Below are 24,574 nucleotides of genomic sequence, written 5' to 3'. Positions count from 1 at the left end.
TGCTCTCTTCCCTCTTATGGTTATAAAGAACTGGAAATCTGAGGGTATAACTGGGGAATGGCCGAATAAATTGTAGTATATGATTGTCATGGAATCATGTGCTGTATAAAATGAGCAAGTTAATTTTAGGGAAGAAAATGGAAAGGCTTTCATGGAATTAGAGAAGTGAAATTAACAGAACCAAGAGAACATTATAAATAGTTACAGCAATACTATGTGGAGAGTAACTGTGAATGACTAAGCTATTCTGGGTAAGATAAATATTTCATATCACCTAAGAGGATCTATGAAGGAAGATGTGATTTACTTCTACAGAGAGAGAGAGAGAGAAATTTTGGCCTTCTGTAGTGCAGGGTTGGGAGGGAGTGAGGGAGACAGCTTGAAACTCAAAATCTTAACAAAAAGTAATTAAATATTTGAAAATCCTTATTGCTTGTTTATATTTTTGACTTGATTTTTTTTATTATATATATATTTTATAATAATATCCCTTGTATTCATTTTTCCAAATTATCCCCCCTCCCTCTACTCCCCCCCCCCCATGACAGGCAATCCCATACATTTTACATGTGTTACAATATAACCTAGATACAATACATGTGTCTAAATACCATTTTCTTGTTGCACAATAAGCATTAGATTCCGAAGGTACATGTAACCTGGGCAGACAGATATTAGTGCTAACAATTTACATTCACTTCCTAGTGTTCCTTCTCTGGGTGTAGCTACCTCTGTCCATCATTGATCAACTGGAAGTGAGTGGATCTTCTTTATGTTGAAGATTTCCACTTCCATCAGAATATATCCTCATACAGTATTGTTGTTGAAGTGTATAGTGATCTTCTGGTTCTGCTCATTTCACTCAGCATCAGTTGATGTATTGACTTGATTTTTTAGACAAATATTTTAATAGCTTTTTACTGAATCTTGTGAAAATACCAGAACTTCCCCCTTCTATCCTCCCCCCAGTTCTCTCTTAAATTTTTTTTTTTTTCTTTTTCTTTTTTTCTGAGGCTGGGGTTAAGTGACTTGCCCAGGGAACACACAGCTAGGAAGTGTTAAGTGTCTGAGATCACATTTGAACTCGAGTCCTCCTGAATTCAAGGCTGGTGCTCTATCCACTGTGCCACCTAGCTGCCCCTCTACCTTAAATTGAGTAGGAAAAGAGATTTGGCTGGACCAGCCAGTTACTAGCCAGTAGGGAGATTGTATAACACTTTTCAATGATGCTGATCTTGTAGCTCTTATAAATGCTATCTGTTTATTATTAATAATTCTGCAGCTATCTTGCTTTAAATGTCAGAAGAATCAAAATGGAAGTGACTCTAAGTGTAATGGAAAGAGAGAAAGTGGTTGTAGATAGAATTTTTTGTTTTGTGAAGTGTCATAAAAGACATTCATTAAAGACTTATATATGTATGAGTGGAAATCTTGTAATAAAAACCAAGAATATCCCTATTACAACTTAAGTGCTGCATTGGTTTTTACAAAATAGTAAAAAAAGCTAGGGAAAAGCTGGGCACTTAACTGTTTGACCACAGGCAAATCATTAAGTGTCTGCTTCATTTTGCTATCTTTAAAATGAGGATAATAATAACAGTACCTTTCTCCTAGGGTTGTTGTGAGAGTAAAATGAGAAAATAATTGTATGACCGTTTGTAAATTCTAACATAACATATATAAATACAAGCCATTAATTATTTTTATAACAATGGATGGACAAATGGAATTTTCCATTTTTTGAGATGAGATAAGCACCTGCTTTTATGGAGTGAGTGGAGCTTTTTCATACCAGTCACATGAAATTTCCTTCACTCTTTACATCTAGCTAGAAACAATATTCAGTATTGTATAGCAGGTTACTAGTTGTTGATGGGTAAGCAGAGGCCTTTACTCTAGGTATTATAGTTTATTTTCTTTTATTTTTTCAATTATAAAGCTTTTTATTTACAAAACATATGCGTGGGTAATTTTTCAACCTTGATCCTTGCAAAATCTTGTGTTCCAAATTTTCCCCTCCTTCCCCTCCCACCTCCTCCCCTACATGGCAGGTAATCCAATACATATTAAATTGATGAGATCTAGATTTGGGGTACCTAAATGAAATTAGGATTTGGTTGAGATCTAGTGGCAGGTTCGGGGTACAGGGAGTCAAATAGAGCTCCTCTGCAACCCTTTTGGATTCGGCGCAAGGATACAGAGTTAAATGAGGTCTGGTGGCAGTACAAAAGTCCCCTGTAAAGGAATTTACAGACCCAAAAAACCTAGATTAATAAAAGAGGTTTATTATGGGGTTTGGAAGTAAAGTTAAAGTCTAGTTAAGGAAATAGGTGAAGGTAGAGATAAGAGGGCATCGGAAGCAGGATTCCAGTGGGCAGAGAATCCTTAGTGCCAGGCATGGTGCTGGCATGTTTCAACCCTCTGCAAAGAGAGGATTCCAGCTTGGCTTTTTTATAATGAGAGATTTAGCTAAAGGGGCCCCTGGGTGGAGTCCCAAGTTAGCTCAGATCTGATGGGGGCTGGAAGAGCCCAAGTTGGCTCAGATCTGATGGGGGGCTGGAACGAGCCCAGATCTCCTATTGGAATTCAAAGGGGTGCTTTTGATCAGAATTTGTGAATCAAAGTTCCTAGCTTCTTGAATTGATAATGCATCAGCTAGGAGGGGCTGGGAATCAGAAAGGAATAAATCCATCTGAAAGGACTAGTTTCTTAAAGGGACCGCATCAAAATATGTTAAAATATATGTTAAATCCAATATATGTATACAATATACATATTTCTTGCTGCATAAGAAAAGTTGGATCAAGAGGGAAAAAAAAAACTTTTAAGAAAACAAAATGCAAGCAAACAACAACAGAAAGAGTGAAAATGCTGTGTTGTGGTCCACACTCAGTTCCCTATAATATAGTTTAAAGAAGTTATTTTTATTTCTGTGTTGTGAAAGGATTTTACACTGAGGTTATATTATTTAAAATTGGAAAATTTTAAACATGGTGTGCATATGTGGAAATATAAAGTGTATATTTATTGTTTTATATAACACCATATATTTTATTAAATTAACCTTATATAATATTTGGGAACATTGGAAATGTTTAGATTGGTTTTCTTAGCAGTCTCTGTGTGTCTGTGTGCATATGTTTGTATCAAGTTTTAGTCTTCCTCCTTTAATAAACAACTGCTGTTCTGCACTGTTTTGCCCTTTCCCCAAGCCCCCTCCAGTTTGAACACCTTAGGGGATTCTAGGCAATCTTAATTCCTAACAAAACAACAGGTGAAACATATTAATAATGTAATAATAAAGATGGAAATATCTTGCAAATTGAGTTTTAGCAGTATTTCTTTTATCTAACTTATTTGTTGTGTACCAAAGCCCTTGAAGGTATTAAATAATAATGAGAAACAATTCTTATACTTGCTATCATTTTAATCATCTTGAGTAATATCTATAGTAAATCAGTAAACCAACTATTATTGTGGAAAAGTATGTAGTTTCAAAAAAAAAGCACTCAATTAAATGGTAAATGTTAGTTATAAACAAAGCCATTCAATAATGTTCTTAAGTGTCTGCCATGAAAAATACTGGAGAGAAACAAAAGAATGATATCTTACCCTCAAAAGATTTTATAGTCTATGGACTTAGTTATCATGTTGAATGAGATGAGGTGGGATCTTTAAAGATAGTTGTGAAAATCAAGTAAGGCTTCATCTACTTAAGAGTTTGAGTAGGTCTGAAGGACTTTGAGCATTGATTCAAGGGCATAATTGAGTTCCCTTCTGGTTATCCTCTCATGACACAATTTCCTCCCTATTTCAGTCAAATATGGGCAACTATGTACTTATTGGTCAAGTTCAATTTCATAGGTAGATCTGAGTTTAGAATGTAAGACTCTCAACCAATGAGGATGAGGGTCAGTGGTGGGAGGGGGTGTTATTATGCGTTTGGGATTAAAAGTGCTGATCCTGTCCATAGGAGGTGATTCCTCTCTTCCATTGTCTGCTAGAGGAGTGGGTCGCCCTTCTCTCCAGAATGTACAATAAACTTTGTTCTAGCGATCTCTCCAGCTTTTTTATTAAATGGTGTCCCCTCACCATTTCTGTACCACACAATGTTTTCACTAGAGTTAAACTCAGGGAATGATAGGAGACAAAGGAGAAACCCAAAGGGAGTGGTTATAAAGGAAGACTGTGCAAGGAAGATGTTGCTTGAGCTGAGTTAAAGGGAAAAGAAGTGTTCTTAAAATGTTAAGATGAGAAGTAAGTGCATTTGAGGCATGCAGCATAGTTTAGGCAGCATAGACCAAATAGAATGTATTTAGAGGATTAATGTGAATTAAGGTTACAAAGATAATTTGGAGGTAGATTACGGGGACTAAGGAATTTATATTTTAACCCAAAATAATTCAGGAATCATTAAAGGAGTCCCATCACATTCCTATTTTGACATAAATAGGGTTTTGATAATTAAACCAGGGAGAGCAAAATTAGACCAAGAACGATAAACCAATTCTTAATAAATATTGATGTGGAAATTTTAAATAAAATACTAGCAAGGAAATACAGCAGTATTTCATAAAGATCATATACTGTGATTAGATGGGATTTATGTCAATTGAACAACTATGAAATCATTCCGAAGAAATTGAAGATATCAATAATAATTTGAAAACAAATGCTTTAATTCACTCCGGATTAAAGAAATGCAAATTAAGAGAACTCTTGATACTATCTCATGTCTTATCAGATTGTCTAACTCGAGGGAAAGGTTAACTAATTTGAATATTGACTTATAGAACAGGAAAATGACAAGCTCAAGGTAATGTGGAAGAAATTGGGACACTATGCATTGTTGTAGTAATGAATTAGTTCAACCTTTCTGGCGAACAATTTGGAACTGTATCCAAAGAACTATAAAACTGTGCATACTCTTTGACCCAGCAATACCACTACAAGGCCTTTAAAGCAGTTTGTAGTAGCAAAGAATTGAAAATGAAGGGGAGTGCCCATGAGCAGGGGAATGAATGAGCAACTTTTGGTATATGATTGTGATGTATTATATTATGCTATAAGAAATGATGAACAAGGTGGTTTCAGAAAAATCTGGCAAGACTTTTAATTAAAACTTCTTCTTAAGTAACATAAGCAGAACCAAGAGAACATCATAATAGCAATATTGTATGATGATCAACTGTGAAAGACTTAGCATGTCTGATAATGTTCCAAGACAGTTTTAAATGACTTAAGATGGAAAAAATGCTATGCTATGTACCTCCATAGAATGAAGTCTGAATGCAGATTGAAGCATGTTTTTTAAACTTTTATGTTTTTAATTTTTTTTCTCTTTTGCAACATGGGTAATAGGGAAATGTTTTTTACACGACAACATGAATAATCTATACAAAATTGTTTCCCTTCTCAAGGAGGGGAGAAGAATGGGGGGAAGAGAGAATTTGGAACTCAAAAATTTTCAGTGATTAATTTTTTTCCATTTAATTAGGAAATAATTAACAAAATAAATTTTATATATGTGTATATATATATATATATATGTATATATATATACAATAAAAGTTAGGAGTTAGAATAACTAACAGCCTGCTTAATTATTCTGAAATACTAGATAGATATATAACAGTAGGAGGCTTTAGAAGTGGTAAAGACAGTTGTTAATTCCAGACAGAATGAATGGTTTTCAGCCATGTTAAATGAATATTTATTGCTCTGATTTAACTTAATTTGCACAGAAAAGTCATTTGACTCTCAAAATAGATGATGTTTTAACTCTGTTATTTAGTATTCTACCATTAGGAATTAGAATTAGAATTCTCTATTTACCAAAATTTATTTAAATTTAAATTCATGTTTTTATATAAGTCTGAAGAGGCAGTATGTTAATTGAAAAAAATTAGCAATTTTAAACTTATGAGAATTAAAAATTTTGTACAAATAAATTTAATGAAGTTAATTGGAAGGAATTGGTTTTAAAAAAGATTCTATTAAATATTATTGATATAAGTTTGGAGAACAGGTGGCAAACCAATTTTTTTCATGTCAGAGACATGGGGGACTATTAAGAATTATATATGAAATTAAGCAAAATCTGTAGCATGTTTTGCTTTTCTCATTCTGGAGGAATGGGAAATGACTGATGTGAAGAAAAAAACATCTATAAAATAAACATTTTTTTGAAGAGCATCATGTCTCTTTTTTTTTTTTTTTTTTTTTTTTTCTGAGGCTGGGGTGCCACCTAAGCATCATGTCTCTTAACTAATATTCTAAAGGTTCACGCATTTTTATTTTGGTTCTTTATCCCTATTATCTAATATATATGTTATCAGAGGCAGCTAGGTGGCACAGTGGATAGAGCACCAGCCCTGAATTCAGGAGGACCCGAATTCAAATCTGATCTCAGACCCTTAACACTTCCTAGCTGTGTGACCCTGGGCAAGTCACTTAACCCCAGCCTCCAAAAAAAAAATATATATATATATATATATATGTTATCACCCTTAAAAAAGAAATAATAAAACATGTGTGGGCTACTACCTGTTGTTTTTATGATCAAATGAAATGTTACATGTGAAAGTGATAAAGTCTAGATTTAGGGACCCAAAATGAGATTGTTTCTGGTGGTCAGGGAGTTAAATGATAAGGTCTAGTAGCAGCTTTGGGGTTCAGGGAACCAAATGGAAAGGTTTGGCTTCCCTGTAGCAGCTTTGGGGTTCAGGGAACCAAATGGAGAGGTTTGGCTTCCCTGCACCCCCTTGGGATTCAGCGCAAGGATAGGGAGTTTTGGGGAGTCCCTTCTGGGGGTACAGAGATTCTCTGTAAAGGAATTTACAGACCCGAAAACCTAGATTGATAAAAGAGGTTTATTATAGGGATTGTGAAGTAAGGTTAGAAATCCTGACAGAGAGGCATAAAGTCTCATTAGGGAAATAGGTGAGGGTAAAGAGAGGGTGGCATTGGAAAAGAATATTCCAGTGGACAGAGGCTTCTTGGCATAGCAAGCATGGTTGCTGGCATTTTTGGAACCTCTGTAAAGAGAAGACTTAGTTTGGCTCTTTTATAAGTTTTAGCTACAAGCTGGGGGTTGCTCTTGATGGGGCTGGGTACTGCTTGAGTTGAATAGAAGATCTTCATTTGAATAGGGTTGGAATTCTTTAGCTTAGGACTGAATCTATCCTACTTAGATAAACCACTTTATCTGATTTCCTGGGGTGGTCTCTCTCTGAGGGCAATGTTGAAGATTTTCTCCTTCTAGGATTTTTAGAGTTTCCGAGTCCCCTCTTCAAAAATACTTTGTAAACTCATGTGTCATTATAAATAATAGAACCTTATGACTTGTCATTTTACAGATGATGAAATTCAGATCCATAGAAATTAATATATTATATATATATATATAATTACTCATTTCTGCTCATTTGAAAGTTTATAAACCACATTTTTTTCACAACCTGTGAGATATGTAATGAGCAAGTTGATCCGACAAATCACTGTGTCCCAATCTGATCAGTTTTGGTCATACCACGAGTATAGAGCAAAAACCTTAAATTTAGATGGTCCTTGGTGATTTCAGAGCTGCCTCTTATCCATAAAAATCCATTTATTGACAACTTGCAGACATAGATACAAAGCTTTTTTGCACTAATAACATTCTTTATCCACTTTATCCATTTAATAACAATAATAATTGTTATTAAATATAATTTGGGGAGGGGTACTCTGTCATTCTAAATTAAGTCATTTTTGTCACATCAAGACCCATCTTATTAACATTTGTTTAGATTTTGGGAGATCAGAAGTCTTATGCTTTGTAAAAAAGGTATACATTGTAGAAGCTTTTTGTTTAAAGTTGAACTTATAGTGTGTGGTACGGAAATGGTGAGGGGTCACCATTTAATAAAAAAGCTGGAGAGAGCTCTAGAGAAAAGCAAAGTTTATTGTACATTCTCGCGAGAAGGGCCTCCCACTCTTCGAGTAGACTATCGAAGAGAGGAAGCACCTCCTGTGGGCAGGACAGCACCTTTAATCCCTAACGCAAAACGCCCCCTCCCACCACTGACCCTCATCCTCATTGGCTGAGAGTCTTACATTCTAAACGCGAGATCTACCCATGAAATTGAACTTGACCAATAAGTACATAGTTGCCCATATTTGGATGAAATAGGGAGATGGTCATAGGAGGGGAAGGCAATGCCCTTCAGAGTCCTTCAGGCCTACTCGAACTCTGAAGTAGATGAAGCCTTACTCGATTTTCACAACTGTCTTGAAAGATCTCACCTCATCTCATTCAGTCCCTCCTCTTATTTTGTACACTGAGATCTCTTCAAATTTTTGTAACATAATTTCACATTCCCTATGAATTCCTCACTTCCTTCTGGTTTCTGTTGGCCTTGGGCCACCGGCTCCACCCTTACCCTTTTAACAGCATCTATTTAACAGACCCTTCAGCTTTCTCTTCCAACCTGATCATTCCAGATGATGAGTTTTGGACAATTCTGGTTATTAATCTGATCAAACAGGGGATGCAGATAGGGAGTAATATAACACCACTAAGAGCTATAAGGCCAAACCAAAGGAGCTGCTTCCACCAGCTTTCCCCAAACCAGGACCACCAAGAAGTACTGAATGGTGAGGTCCATGTCTGTACAGGAACATGAGCAAGCTTCCTAATGTTCTTAGTGATTTCTTTCACTAGATTACCATTGTTATCAATCTTTATACAACATGTGGATAAATTTAATTTAGCACAAACTCCCCCTTCCTCAGCCAACAAATAATCCAGCACAAGTCTATGTTGTAAAACAGCCTCTCTGGTTTGAGTAGCTTCATCAGCCAAAAGATCTAGTGCCTCAGCTGTCTGATTGGTGATAATCTCTACAACTGCCTGAAGCCGAATTATTCTGTTCAACATATATATTGGAGTTCTATATCCCCAACTTCCATCTTGAGCCCAAGTTGCTGGCCCATATTCTTTTGACTATTCTTTCTGGGGGCCAGGCCTCACCCCAACCATTTGCATCTCCAGTCCAAGTGATGGAAGTATCTAAACTCCTTTTTTCCCTTCCCAAATCATCGTACAACTGAATCCCTAAATATTGGTTTGCCTGTTCGGGAAGAAAGAAAAATTTTGGCCTTATTAGTCCAATATAACAATTCCCTGTCCAATTAAGAGGCAGATGAGTATAGGCAGTTAAACCACAGATCCAATGACCCTTTAGAGCAGGTTGTTCCCTTGGAAATATGTCTGAGCTATTCCTTGTAAAAGGGTAATATTGTTGGTCTCTCGTCCCTAGGGGGCTTCCCCCACAAAGGGGTCATACTGGCATTTTCATAAACCTTGCTCTTTTCTCCAACTACAATTGGCAACTGGCCACTGGCCTGTTAGATTAGAGGTACTCCAAAATGTGGAAAACAGAGTCCCATGTTGCCCGGGTGTCCCTGGGGTGACATTATACCAACCCCATTGGTAACTGTACCCAATGTATATGTTCCCTTTCCTCTTATTCTCTTTTATACATCTCAATACATCCCATTCTACTTCACTACACTCAGCAGTAGTGACTTGTTGATAGCAATATCCCTGCTCTCCTATTTCTGGGAGAACATCCAAGGTACAGTCTTTCTAGTCCTTCCCACACTTCAATTGAGGATTCCTCCCCGTATCCCGCCAATATTTAGACATTTTTGTACAGTCAATTGTCTTTGGCCTCAGGTCTGTTCTCTAATAGGTCCACTCACAAACACTATTTCCCAGCTTCAAACCTCGTCCTGTCTGATTTAAGCAGTATTTCCCTTTCCTATCTTTGGTCAATGACCACTGATGTTTCTCTTCTAAATTCCAGAAACCGGTCCCATTATGAATTTGGGATCTGTTGCTAAGGATCCAGGCTGGGCTTAGGGGGACAGGTACCCATGGCCATTGGTTCAATTGTTGGGATCCACCACAGATCCAACAATTTGATAAGTTAAATGTCCTCCCTATATTCTGCATGAGCAGGAGAAATTGGTTCTCATCTCTAGAAGGTCATAAGGAAATAGATAAACCCAAAGCTTAGGGAGAGCCTCATAATGTTCAACTATTATAACACCGTGAAGTTAAGGTGAACTTCCCAAAGGAAAATATATCAAATCACAAACAGGCAAAGAGACCCAAAGTAAGAAAAGAGAAGTCATACAGTTACAATGCACTGGATTCAGAATCAGTGTTCCCATTCAGTGGAGGTCCCCTCCTCTTATGTAATTGGAGGTCTCCCCTGTCTTCAACTGTCCACTGTGATAAAGGTGGCGCCACAGGTCCTTTTGTCCTGGTGTGGTGTGTCCAGCCTCGTTCCTGGGTGCAAATCGCAGTATCTGAAGTCAGTATCACTTGGTAGGGTCCGTCCCAGCACGGAGTCAGCTTCTCGTCCTTCCAGGAACGGATCAGCACCCAATCACCAACCTGAATTCTATGAACAGGGAAACCTAGAGGAGGAGTCTGAGCTATTAGCCCTTTTTGTTGAAGTCCTTGCAAATGTTCCAGCAATGATTTAACATATCTCTTAACAAACAAATCCTTAGTTTCTAAAATAGGGTCCCAGTCTCCTTTAGGATAAGCCTGGAAAGGATGACCATACAATAATTCATAAGGTGAAAGCCCAATATCTCTACGCAGCTTGGTCCTGATTCTAACCAGAGCGAGAGGAAGGCATTTCGTCCAAGGTAGTTGGGTCTCTAAAGAAAACTTAGTCAACTGCCGTTTTATTTTTTGGTTCATCCTTTCTACGTTCCCAGAAGAGGGAGGATGCCAAGGGGTATAGAGATCCCAAGTGATTTCTAAGGCCCTAATCAGATTCTGCAATACCTGGGCAGAAAAATGTGTTCCCTGATCCGAGTCTATCCTCTCCACCATTCCATATCTAGGAATAATTTGTTCTAATAAGACCTTACTTACTGTCGAAGCAGTTGCTCGGCCCGACGGGAATGCCTCCACCCATGAGGTCAGATGGTCCACTATGACCAGCAAGAACTCGACCCACTGGTGGCAGCTCAGTAAAGTCCACCTGGATGCTTTGGAATAGTCTGATTCCAGGAGGTCATCCCCCTTTTGGAAGCTGGCGTTGGGCAGCCCTGTTAGTCCTTCGACAAACAAGACAACCGTCCACCAGTTGTCGAGCCATAGTATATAGGCCGGGGGAAACATACCTTGTCAGTATAGCATCACACAGGTTTTGGACATCCCAATGACTGCCCTGGTGCAGTTGCTGAAGGACTTGCCTCATACTTGCTTTGGTCAGTACCTCTCTGCCGTCAGGTAAGAGCCATCATCCTTCCGAGTTCTCAACTGCTCCGAGAGTTGAGGCTTTCTCTTTTTCCTCCTGAGTAAAACTAGGAGAGGGTAGACTAGGGGGAAGTACAGGTATCAAAGCCATTATATGAGAGATTTCCTGATCTCCGGCTCCCTTGGCCTCCCGGTCTGCTAATCTATTTCCCCTTACCTCAAAAGAATTTCCCATCTGATGTCTCTTTACATGTATTACTGCTATATTCCTAGGAGTCAGAATATTTTCTAGTATCTCTCTGACTAGTGTATGATGAACCAGTTCTTTACCTTTACTGTTTACATATCCTCTTTCCTCCCAAATCCTCCCAAATACATGCACCACACCCCAGGCATATTTAGAATCAGTATATATATATTCCCATCTTGGTCACACAATAATTTTAACGCTTGATTTAAAGCATACAATTCACAGCAATTCACAAGTTTGAGCAGACCAATGGGCAGGTAGACTGCCCTTGGTAACAGTGGAAGTTCTAACAAACCCATTTCTTTTCCCATTTACCATCCTAGAAGAACCATACATAAATTCTAAACAAATATTTATCATAACCTTGTGTTGATAACAATAAGGAATTTGTCCCAATGAGTTTATATCCAAGTAGATCTTTCATAAGTGAACATTATTCATACAAATCAGTTTGTTTTTAAAAACATCCAATGCAAATACAATCATATACAAAATGTCTAATTCCACACAAGAGAATTCAAGAAGTTTTGATAATAGATTCCCATTAACTTGTAATGGGAGAGACATTCTGCTATTCTGAAACATAAGGTCTTATCAAGTATTCTGATAGAGGCAGGGGGGGGGGTTTGCAGAACTAAGAGGCAGGGAAACTGAGGCAGGACTGAGTCAGGACAATAATTCAAAGTTAAAACATAAGCTAGCCAATCATAGTCTAGCAAATTTTCAGCTAGAGTCCCCTGTAAAGGCCTTTTGTCTCTGCAGCCTTCTCCAAACCCAGCATCTGCTAAAATCAGGTGTGTCTAGCTAGTGGACAGGTAAAGAGCTTTTTCAACTTTTTGCAGCCTCTCCCTTATCTGTAGAGACAAGAGAGCGAGACAAAAGGAGACCTTTTGTCAATCGCAGCAATTCTTAAAAGAATTTTGCCGAGCATAGAGCTCTAACAACGATCCAGGCCAGAAGCAGCCTGGATGTCCAGTGCAAAAAAAAAAAATCTTTTACCTTTTCCAGAGTTCCATTCAGTACCCAAATTATGTCTATTTTCGAGGTCCTTCATCAGGGAACCAAAATGATGAGGTAAGCAAAGAGTAAGTAGTTTCCAATTAGGCCTGAACTGAAATAAGACATCAGTTTTTCCCAATTTTCTGACCAGTTGAAATCTCAGTTTCCCTTCCCCCCCTGTTTACAGAAATTATCATATTATACACAACAGACTAGTAAATTTCCCAAAACATAGCAATAGTTCTACAGTTTTATACAGCAATAGTTCTGTTCTCCAGGGGACAAAAAGGAAGCAGGATTAAAATTTTTGCAAATAACCCTATCAAATTATCAGATCAGATTAAAATAATCTTTAAACAAGGAGACTATCACACATGTAAATAAATATTGAATAACTTGTTTTCAGAAAACTTCAGTTCCAACTCCTTAGAACAGTTATAGACTTGAAAAATAAAAATAAAACATTCAGTTATCAACACCATATAAATGTAGGCTTTTCCTTTAAACAGTAGAAATAATTAATATCTAAATCAGCAAGGAGGTGCAGTTATTAAAAACAAAAAACCCCACTATACTTAATGGGAGGGACCTCTCCACGTGGTCACCCTTCCCCCACACCACCATGCTTTCCGACCCAATATATCATAGCTCCATTTAAACTATTAATTACTTTTACAAATCAATCTTTCCTGTCCCGCCTTTAAGTAAATATATATGTATATATTTTTAAACTTTACACTTCAATGTTTGCACGTAACTGACCCAAATTTCATAAAACTTAATACATGCCCAACAGAGCTGACAAACACTTAAGGCATAGCTCAGTTACAAATTACCCAATACCTCTAGCAAACATACCATCGAAGTAGGGAGATACAACCACAACCTCCCCTAAGTAAGCTACCAGCATTGTTTTAAAAACCTATGTTTTAACTTAAAATCCCAATCACAGCTTTAAATTCCCAATAATATAAAACTACTTTGCTATCAGATTTAAAACAATGAACTTCACTAAATAGCGGTTTCTTTCCCCCGGCCCCCGTGGCCCTGCTGCAGTCAGGACACGTGGGAGGAAGAGGAAGGAAGCCACCATCTTCACTGGCTCAATCCCACAAACTTCCCCATGTACAGGGTTTCTGATCCCAAATGGGATCTACTAACAGCTATTTCTGGTCAGCTGAAACGACCCCTGCTTCAAAAGACCTAGTTCTCCTCCCGGCCCGAAGGCCCCTGGAAGGGCTAATGGAATTAAATCCTCTCAGGTCCTTCCCTTCAGGTACCACTTAATCCTTTTGGTACCACCAGTCTGCAACAAAACAACAATACCTTATCCGCTTTTTCTTGCTTTTTATTTTTCCTCATATTTTGGCAGTTTGTTCCAATTACTTAATTTATCTCCCAAGGGAATATCTACCGGTATTTTCTGATATTTTTCTCATTTCTCTCCGCGAGGGCTGGCTGGGACTAGGCCACACCCATTGAATTTGGAAGGAGTTTAACAGACTCCTAAACGCCCAAACACGCTAACTGTCACCAGTTAACCCAGTCACCCAGGAAGGCCTAGCTCTCTTCCTGTCTACCGTCTACAGCCCCCTCCAGAATCTATAACTAGACTCAAGGGGCTTCACAGGACGCTTACCTCCACTGGGTTGCTGCGCAGCAAATTTCTTGACTGATCTGTCCTCCACCAACCGGTTGGGATTTTCACCGCGGAGTTTCCGTTGCTTTTCTCTGAGTTTCTCCACTTCGGGTCCACTCTACGTCAGGGAGCAAGGAGAAGCCCCTGGATGCTGGCGGGCTGCCTAAATCAAGGCAGGGCGCCACCCCACTAGCACCCAGGAGTTCACTTACTCACCGAGTAAAGGATCCCGGACGAGCCCCCAAACTGTGTGGTACGGAAATGGTGAGGGGTCACCATTTAATAAAAAAGCTGGAGAGAGCTCTAGAGAAAAGCAAAGTTTATTGTACATTCTCGCGAGAAGGGCGTCCCACTCTTCGAGTAGACTATCGAAGAGAGGAAGCGCCTCCTGTGGGCAGGACAGCACCTTTAATCCCTAACGCAAAACGCCCCCTCCCACCACTGACCCTCATCCTCATTGGCTGAGAGTCTTACATTCTAAACGCGAGATCTACCCATGAAATTGAACTTGACCAATAAGTACATAGTTGCCCATATTTGGATAAAATAGGGAGATGGTCATAGGAGGGGAAGGCAATGCCCTTCAGAGTCCTTCAGGCCTACTCGAACTCTGAAGTAGATGAAGCCTTACTCGATTTTCACAACTGTCTTGAAAGATCTCACCTCATCTCATTCAATAGCAAGATAATAAAATGTTTTTATATATGCTTTGGCTATAAGGATGCCCTAAAAATGAGTGGGGAGAATTGAATTATTATTTGTAAAAATTGTAAAAGATAGCTTTATATGTTATAGTTACATTAGCAATTTATCTTAATTTTACAGATAAACAATATGCAATTCCAAGGCTTTTGGTTGTGTTTGAATCTCCTACTGTTCACCTTAGTAAAAGCAGAATTGCAGGACGAAGATGTTGAGATGGAGGATTTTGATGAAAGTTCAGAAGAAATTGTGACCAATGAAGATAAACTTTCCCCAGAGGTAAAATTAGTATTCAATTAAATTTAATAGTCAATTTTTTACCTTAACTCCTATATGTGATTAATCCCTGAATTTCTTATAGATCTGCAATTCTACAATTCCTAAATGGACTGACTTGTGTCTATATACATAGGACTTTGTTGTCTAGTTTGTTAATCTACTATCGGGAATTGTTTTGTTCTCTTTTGTATTATGTTACATAATAATAATGAGGGAAAGGAAAGGGGGAACCCCATTTCTCAGTGCAAAGATAATAAGATAATTTCATGAGGCGCACGCAGTGTCTCCTGTAAATGAATTTACAGCCCCAAAAACCTAGATTGATAAAAGAGATTTATTGTAGAAATTTGGAAGTAAAGCTCAGTTGGAAAGATGTCAGGGCCAGAGGTGGCCTCTGGTTGGGCAGGAACCCTTACGTAGCTGGAAGGGATACCAAGTGTTGATGGGAGGGCTCCTTGCTAAGAGGGCGTTCCGGCTCATTTCTTTTATACCTAGAAGATGATGGGTGGTACCCCCCAAGTTCTTGGTGGGCTTTTCAGTTAGCTCAGATCAGGTGAGGGCTAGGGGGAAGCTGAGCTGATAGTGGGGCTGGGCCCAGATATTCAAAGGGTGCCTTTGACCAGGATTTGTGAATCAAGGTCAGCCATGGGTTGGGCAATTAGAAAGGAATCTTAAAGGGACCTCAATCCCCATCAATAGGGTTTTGCTTTAAATTTTTCAGGTCACTTAAAAAAAATTTTTTTTAAAGAAAACATCAAAAATAGTACCTTAGGTACTATTAGTATCTTTTAGTGATTAGTAATATTAGTATTGATGAGGTCTAGAATTGGGGTACCTAAATGAAATTAGGGTTTAATTGAGTCTAGTGGCAGGTTTGGGGTACAGGGAGTCAAATAGAGCTCCCCTGCAACCCCTTTAGATTCGGCGCAAAGATATGGAGTTAAATGAGGTCTGGTAGCAGCGCAAGAGTCCCCTGCAAAGGAATTTACAGACCCGAAAACCTAGAACAGAGGTTTATTATGGGGTTTGGAAATAAAGTTAAAGTCTAGTTAGTAAAGTTGAAGGTAGAGAGATAAGAGGGCACCGGAAACAGTGTTCCAGTGGGCAGTGATCTTTGGTATGTCAGGGGTAAGGCTGTCTAGTTTGGGACCTCTGAAAAGAGAGTACTCCAGTCTGGCTCTTTTATAATAGGGGCTTTCAGCTACAAGCTGAAGGGGACTTTTGGGTGGAGGACCAGATTGGCTCCTGGCTGGGTTTCAGCCCGGGTTAGAATTTGAATTGAATTCTAAGGTTTCGAGACTGAGCCGACCCTACCCAGATAACAAAGGGGTGGAGTCCCCTCCTTGAGGCCGAATCCAAGGAGGTTTTCTCTTTTAAGGATTTTTCAGAGTTTTAGAGTTTCCTCTTCATTCCCCCCTCAAGCAGTCAAAACTTAAAATTCACTTAAAGGAAAAAGATGGGCAGTGTCCCTTATTGAGGCAGAGTTGAAGGAGATTTTCCCTTTCAAGGATTTTCAGAGTTCAGGGATTCCCTCTTTTAGTATTAGGTAAATTAGTACAAATTACTTTGAGAATAGTTTTTAAAGCTTTTCTGTTTCTAAGACTTCTAAACTATAGATTCCTCTTCCAATAAGTGTTGAATTTCTTATCTGTAGAAGAGAAAATAACACATCTTTAAGAAAAATTTTTTTTTTCTAATGAAAAATGAGGAAGGGAAAGAGTTAAAGTTGAAACATAGACACTCATTAAAATCTGGTATGTGCTTAGGAGGAATTAATAATCTATAAACTTATTGTTTCATATTTGGATGCTGTGCTTGACAGGGATGCATGTGTGCACATTCTTTAGCTAAATGGTAAGCTCTCTGAAAATATTTCTTTTGTTTTTTTCCTTGTACTATTTTGATTCTGTTTTCTTTCTTGTTCCTCTCATTAAATACAGAATTTCAGATTCTTACAGAAAGCAGTCACACTCATTTATTATTGTTCAAATAACTAGTTTAGCCACAGCTATTAAGTAATTATATTGAACTCTGGTATCAAACTCAGCTAGAAATTATCTCAGAATCCCTCTGGGCTGCACAGCATATTGACTTAGAAAACCACACATTCACATTAGTTGCTATTATCTTCTTAGTTATTTTGTTCAACATTTTCTAAATGTATTTTAATTGGCTTCAAACATCATTCAGAAATGTAAGCTATGTGATTGGTGTTTGACTCTTTTGCTTTAGAAAATTATACCAAAGAAACTAACCATCTGTGGTTCTATCTTAAATATTCATATATAAAGAAATCTTTAGGCAGGAATTTTTCTTTGCTATTGGTTTTTCTATCCAAAGAGCCAGATTAAACTAGACTGTCTTAATAAATGCTTTTTTGATTATTTTTTTAGTGGAGAGGACCAAAATGTACAATGATAGATGTAAAGACAGACAGGGCTGGTGTGTTAGGGAAAGCCTACTAGAAAAAAAAAAAATTTCCTACTTCCCGGAAGGAATTAGTTGAAGCAGATAGTTTTGAGTAAGCTGAGAATAGACTGAACCAGATTCCATAGTTTTATTCATAATCCTGCTAGTAATAACTTTGTAGACTCTTGCCTGTTCACTGATAATCTCTTTTTCTTGTAGAAACTGGAAATGTTTTCCCACTAAAACCAGTATTGCTCAATTAAGCTATATGTCCTTTCCCTAAAATCTAGCTTTCTCTTTGATAGACATTGCTCCCCTAGAGGCAGACCCAAAAGTTGGTTATTTTTCATCAATGTATATTGTACTAAGTTCTTTTCAAAAGCTTTGTTTTTACTTAGACCAATTTGTAACATGTCTTTTAGGTAAAATATAAGACACCACAACCTATAGGAGAAGCGTATTTCACAGAAACCTTTGATAATGGAATATTAACTGGGTAAGTTTATAGTGAATATTAAAAAGGATATTGTACCTGATATTTTAAAGCTAGAGTTTAGACCATTGATAACTGCTTTTAATATATATATATATATATATATATATATATATTTTTTTTTTTTTTTTTTTTTTTTAACAAAAGTATAAATTTTTCAAGTACCTGACAAGTTCTGTGAAATGGAGTAATCCCATCCCTTTTGTTACCTTAGTCATATTTCCAAGGATCTCAACTAATTGTAAATCTGTGATCCTATTACCTTTTCTTTTAAAGTTTCTGGGGAATAGGGCTGCTTAAATTTTTCTGCTTGTGACCCTTTCTCTTCACCCAAAATATTTTTATGTGATCCCACATATTTCAGAATATGAAATAGGTATACAAGTCAAACATTTCCTGATAATCATAATTTTGTAATTTCCACATTCACTTGTGAAACCCCTCTTATGGGGTTGTGAACCACAATTTTAAGAAGCTGGGGACTAGATTAGTTATTTCAGATTTTATAAAAGCATTGTCCTTTAAAAAAAATTTATTGGGGCATCTAGGTGGTCCAGTGGGTAGAGCATCAGCCTTGAAATCAAGAGGATCTGTGTTAGGTTTTTACTAAGTGCAACTATCTGGAGACAAGGGCTCTCTACAGGAAGAAGAATCTGTCCTAGAGATTTGAGTTGACACAGCAGATCTCCTCCCAGGGAATGGGCGTGGGTAACGCAAGGACTTCTGGGAAAAATTACTTCAAGCAATGAACTTGTTCCTCCTAAGCATGTAAGCTCCTCCCCAGGAGTTCACAGAAGTAAAACTCCCAGTAAAGGCCCGATCTAGAGAATTGTTAAGTACTGACTTACCACTTAGTAAGAACTTAATCATCTCATTATCTCATTAGCACTTAGTAAGAACCTAACAGATCTGAGTTCAAATTTGACCTCAAACATGTAACACTTCCTAGCTGTGTGATGCTGGGCAAGTCACAACCCCAGTTGCCTCAGAAAAAAAAAAAAAAAAAAAAAAGACGAACAGAAAAATAAGACAGTGGGAAAGAAGGACAATGCAGAAATAGAACCAAAAGTATATTAAAGATGGGTATTTGAGATCTTATGAATAATAATGATATCTGAAGAAACAGCTATTTTATATAAGAAATATTGGGGAAATTATTGTAATATAGAAGAAAGTAAATGTAAATATCTATGTCACATAATACAGTAAATTCCAAATGAATCAGTATTAAACAGTATGTTAGATTAGGGAATATATAATATCTTTATTCTATTTTTGTTTAACACATACATTTTAAACTATTAAATAATAGTGAATAGCTCCTCAACAAGCAAAAAAGATATTGAATGAAAGCAGATAAATCAATTTTTTTAATGAACAAAAGGAGCATGTCATAGATGGGAAAAACAATACAATTGATTATGAAGTCTGAAGAACAACATTTAAAAAAAAATGTCCAAAGGCAAAAGATTCAGAGAAAATATGTAATTTAGTCATGGGCACATGTTTGAGAAATATGTTGTGCAAATAGTTGTATGTATGTTTATTTGATTTTATTTCAAGTTAAATTTGTAATTACTTTCAGAAATAATAAACAGTTTGTAGTATTAGTGGAAACTGAACCTTAAGAACCCTTTATAAACTATGGAATTGACTCATTTGTCTTTTCTAAACTATCTGAAAAATTGATGAACATGTGTGCTATTTATTAAAGAAAACTAATTGTTTACAGGTGGGTGTTATCCAAAGCAAGAAAAGAAGACACTGATGAAAACATTGCTAAATATGATGGTAAACTCCTTAAATATATACATGTTTAAACCACATTATGTAATTGTATTTATATATTTGATCTAATTACATTTTTTAGTGGAATTTGCCACTGGTCTTCAAAGAAACTTACAAAAGAAATTAATTACAAATTTTGGGGTGATATAAACTTAACAGCAAAGGGTTTACTGTGGCAGTAAAGTGAAGCCTGCCCTTGGAATAAAAGGACCAGAAATCAAACCCTGTTTCAATCACTTTCCAGCTGTATGATATAGAGCAAGTTCCTTACATTCATTTTAACCCTTTACAAAATAGGAAAAAAAAGAGCATGGTCTGAAAAGTGCTGTGTAAGCTTTTATAGAGGTGGGTTATCAGGATTGTTATTTTTTAAATGTGTAGCATTAATTATTCATAGTTGTAGTGTAAAGCCATTTGCTTCCACTACAGATAATTTAAAACTTAGTCATCTTACTCACTTTGACAGAACTTTAAGCCTTACCCAGTATTTCTAACAACAATCCTATAAGGAAACTGACGTTATGAAAACTTGTAGAGCCAGGATTTGAATCCAGATGTCCATATTTCAGTTACTAGTATTTTGAGCAGTACTACTTTTAAGGAAAAATCATTGCTAAGTGAGACCTAGTACTTGGTAAATCCAATCTCAGTCAGAAATTTTAGGGTTAGCAGAGGAAAAGGAAGAACAAAAGATTGGGCCCTTGTTGAAGGTAAGCACTGGGAAGAATCAGAAAAGTTAATTTACTGCACATTTTATCATTAAATAAAAATTAACTGTTTTCTACTTTGTAGAATAGAAACTTTGTATAAAAATTTTCTGTGATTTGAATTTCTGGCTACATTTAAGAACTTAGCAAAGTTTTAAAAATGTATGTTTATGTTTTATGTACACATAAAATTATATATTTATGAAACAAAAATTTTAAATTAGAACCTTGTCTTTTCCATGTGAATATGCAACTCAAAATAGAAGAAGGAATACTGGGATCACTTTCAGTTTGTAGATTATTTTCTAGTTTTCTTATCGACAGATTAGAAAAATGGGCAAGAGGAATACTTTGTCTTATGATGCCTTAATAGTTTTTATTTAGCTCTCTGTGTGTGCTATTTCTTAGTTAAGTTATCAAAGCAATACTCCTCACTCTTTTCTACATAAAATGGAAACAAAAATACTAGTCTGTAAACTTTTAAAATAAGTTAATTAAAATAATTTTAAAAATTCAAATATTTATAAAGGGCATTTTTTTTTTTTTCCTGGCTCAGTACTATTAAGCAAAACTCTAGAAATGAATTAGGGAATCCTCAGATTATATCAAATCCGATTTTAAGTTCAACATTTTATATATTACTTTTGCTTTTTGAATTACTAGCTAAGAATTGTGTTAAAAGGTGATTCAAGGTTTCTCTCACTTATTCAAAAGTATCATTAAATATATTAAATCAAAAGCATATTAAATTATAATTGGAAACACAGTACTAGTTTTGTTGTGATATCGTTGCAGTTTTGTTTTGAAATATTTTATCATTAAATATATCATAATATTTTAAACTTAGCCACAAACTGCTCTTTATGAATAAGATTGAGAGACCGTTGATCATTACTAAAGTAATGCCCTATAAAATTCTGTATGATAGTCTGGGAATAAGAATTCCTGATCAGTTAAGTATTTTGATCAGCAGAAAGTTAATTTATTAACTATAAGGGATGGGGAATCTTTCAGTCCAGTGACCAGAATTATCCCTTGATTTGATTTTGTTCTGCCCAGTCACAGTTTTCTAGTTGTATCTGATCCTCATTTCCTAGTTGATAAATCCCATTTATTACTTGTAGTTGTGTAAACTCAACAAGGTTTTAAAAAACAATAGCCACAATATCCTAAGAGTCCACAAGATGGGGTTATTACTCAGTGAAGAGGGAGTTTGTTTTGCACTTACTCAGTTTTTTAAAAATGTGAACAAATTCATATGCCAGCATGAGTAAAAGGTGAAAGCTCAAGCCAAAAAAATCAGTTTATTTTAGAATCCTTGACTATTTTCAGATTTTGTACTGCAGTCCCAAAGAAGGGAAATCTAAAAGAATAATCAAGCGCATTCATGATGCTTTTTTTTTTTTTTTTAACAAAAAAAGACATTTAAGAAAATAACCCTGTGCATGTCTACTTTCTCATCTCTATAAAAATACTGTCATCTATCAGTTATCTATAATGAAAACATTAAAAGACAGTTTTTCACAGGTGGTTTTCTGTAGTACACCATATCTTCGTCATCATAATTGACTAAGAGATATAGAAAGGTTATCTGGGTTTATTTTTTTTAAAGAAGGCATTAATTTGGTAGAAAAAAATAAAGGCTTAAAAGCTCTTTGAACTTTGTTTATGAGAGAAGAGAATAATCACAATACTGATAATAAAATTTTTAGCATTCAGAATATTGGAATCTTTGGATAAATAATGAAGCAGGGTTCAAAAAATATATATACCTTTTTCTCAGAGCCAAAAAAAGCACTTAAAAATGCTAAAGGAGTAAAAAGAAGAGGGAAGACTTGAAAGGTCAATTCTAAACCAGAGGATTAGATGAAACAGTTGTTACTTTTTTTTTTTTAATAGCTTTTTATTTTCAAAATAGAGACAAAGATAGTTTTCAATATTCACCCTTGCTTGCAAAACCTTGTGTTCCAAATTTTTTCTCCTTCTTCCCCCCTCCCATTCCCTCCCCTAGATAGCAAATAATCCAGCATAAGTTAAACATGTGTAGTTTTTCTCTACACAATTCCACAATTATGCTGAACAAGAAAAATCAGAACAAAAAGAGGAAAAAATGAGAAGAAAAAAACCCCAGCAAACATCAACAAAAAGAGTGAAAATATTGTGTTATGATCCATACTCAGTCCCCATATATTCCCCTTTTTGGATGCAGATGGCTCTCCATCACAACTCCATTGGAACTTGCCTGAATCCCCTCATTGTTGCAAAGAATTAGGCAAAACATTTAAGAAAAGAAGAGACTAGAGACTAATACATAAGAGACTTGTAAGAGACTAGAACTAATGAATAATTAGGTACAGCAAAGGGAAGAAGCCAGCTAGAAAATCAGCAAAAGTACTTGATGACCATGGTACAAAGGATGACTTGAAAACGAAACATAATTTAGTCCCCACATCTTAGCACTTAATATTTTATAGTTTTCCATAGATATCATGAGTTAAAAGCATGAGGATCATTGTATACTAATTATTCAAAGTGCCACTTAAAAGAAGTTTTTGATTTATTAAACCAGTTTTAACATAGTCATCATGTCAAAACAAAAGATACCTGGACATTTTGTAGAGTAACAAAGATGTTATAACATTAATATATGCTGTTTGTTTTTTCTTTCAAAAAATTATTTTTTCATTGTCTTTTTTTTTTTTTTTTTTTTTTTTTTTTCCTTTTAGGAAGATGGGAGATAGAAGATTTGAAAGAAAATAGAGTTCCTGGTGACAGAGGACTAGTTTTGAAATCACAAGCAAAACATCATGCAATATCAGCTCTGTTATCAAAACCGTTTATTTTTGCAGATAAACCTTTGATAGTTCAGTAAGTTTTATGACTGCTTTCCTAGAACTTAGAATTTCATGAATTTGAAATACTGGGTATGACTACTAACTATCCTTGGCAAACTTAGCTTCTTTACAGAAATTCATTGTCCTGTGAGTATAAAACCAATTAGGCTTGAAATAGCAGGCATGTTAATTTGTTACACATTTAAATATGTTTAACTTTTTTTTTTTTTTTGGGCAATGCAATTAGGGTTAAGTGACTCACTCAGGGTCACACAAGTAAGTATTAAGTGTCTGAGACTAAGTTTTAACTCAGGTCCTAAGGACTTCAGGGCCAGTGTTCTATCTACTTCTCCCCAGAGCTGCCCTCTTCTTTAACTCTTTACAACAAAACAATGCAACCTAAATTTGCTATTCTAAAATTGCTATATAAAATTTGCTCTTTAAAAATAACACAAGTTATATTGTGATTTAAGTGTTTTCCTCACAACAATCCTGTGAGGCAGTTATTATAAATGATATTATTCCCATTTTATGGATAAAGAAATTGAAGCTTAATAGTTAAATGAAAAGTTCATACAACAAATTAGTGTCAGCACATCTTGAACATGCTGACTCTAGATTTCAGAATTCTCTGATATTCATGGCTAAATGTTCTATTTTGGACTAAAATGCTACCTTACATTCTTGTGTTTAATTAAGATAACATTCAAATTGAGTGATGATTTATTGTTAACAGTTAATATTGACATAATTATTGTTAACTATATTGTTAATTGTAGTAAGTGAGGATTCAGAAACAATTACCAAAAAGAGAAAGTTACTTTAAATATTGATAGTTTTAATTTAACTAAAACTTTCAGTATTGTTATTTAAAATTTAACAGGCATATATAGGAATTTTATTTCTTTTAGGGACTTCAACTTTACAGAAAAAAAAATATAGCAAACACAAAACTTTGAATTGTTTACAATACTACAGATTTTCTTAAGGTCCATACCATAGGTAGGTTTTAAATTATGCTGTTGTGAGTTGAAAACAGTATATTGTTAAGATTTTGTTATAATGAAAATTCATTCTCTTTTCTCTCATCCTCAGAGTATCAGGATTACTCCTGCCACCATATTTAGAATTTGGTAGGCTTCCAGGAGTTAGGTTTTTGATTCTGAAATTTAAATAACAGAATTAAAAGAAAAGCAACAAAAATGTAT

General features: G+C 35.9%; 1 protein-coding gene across 3 annotated transcripts in view; it reads left to right on the top strand.

The window, feature by feature from the left end:
- The window catches only part of CLGN (calmegin), a 78,665-nt gene that overhangs the window by 17,009 nt on the left and 37,082 nt on the right, over positions 1-24,574 (top strand). For all 3 annotated transcript variants that reach the window (XM_074276698.1, XM_074276697.1, XM_074276699.1), the window contains exons 2-5: positions 14,980-15,135; positions 17,967-18,040; positions 19,770-19,828; positions 23,259-23,400. In XM_074276698.1, coding sequence (XP_074132799.1) covers positions 14,989-15,135; positions 17,967-18,040; positions 19,770-19,828; positions 23,259-23,400 — 422 coding nt within the window. In that variant the 5' untranslated portion in view covers positions 14,980-14,988. The remainder of the gene's footprint in view (positions 1-14,979; positions 15,136-17,966; positions 18,041-19,769; positions 19,829-23,258; positions 23,401-24,574) is intronic.

This window comes from Sminthopsis crassicaudata, chromosome 6 (assembly GCF_048593235.1).
Source record: "Sminthopsis crassicaudata isolate SCR6 chromosome 6, ASM4859323v1, whole genome shotgun sequence".
Classification (NCBI taxonomy): Eukaryota; Metazoa; Chordata; class Mammalia; order Dasyuromorphia; family Dasyuridae; genus Sminthopsis; species Sminthopsis crassicaudata.
The sequence above is the reverse complement of the archived record's forward strand: the minus strand, read 5'-3'. Positions and strand labels throughout refer to the sequence as shown.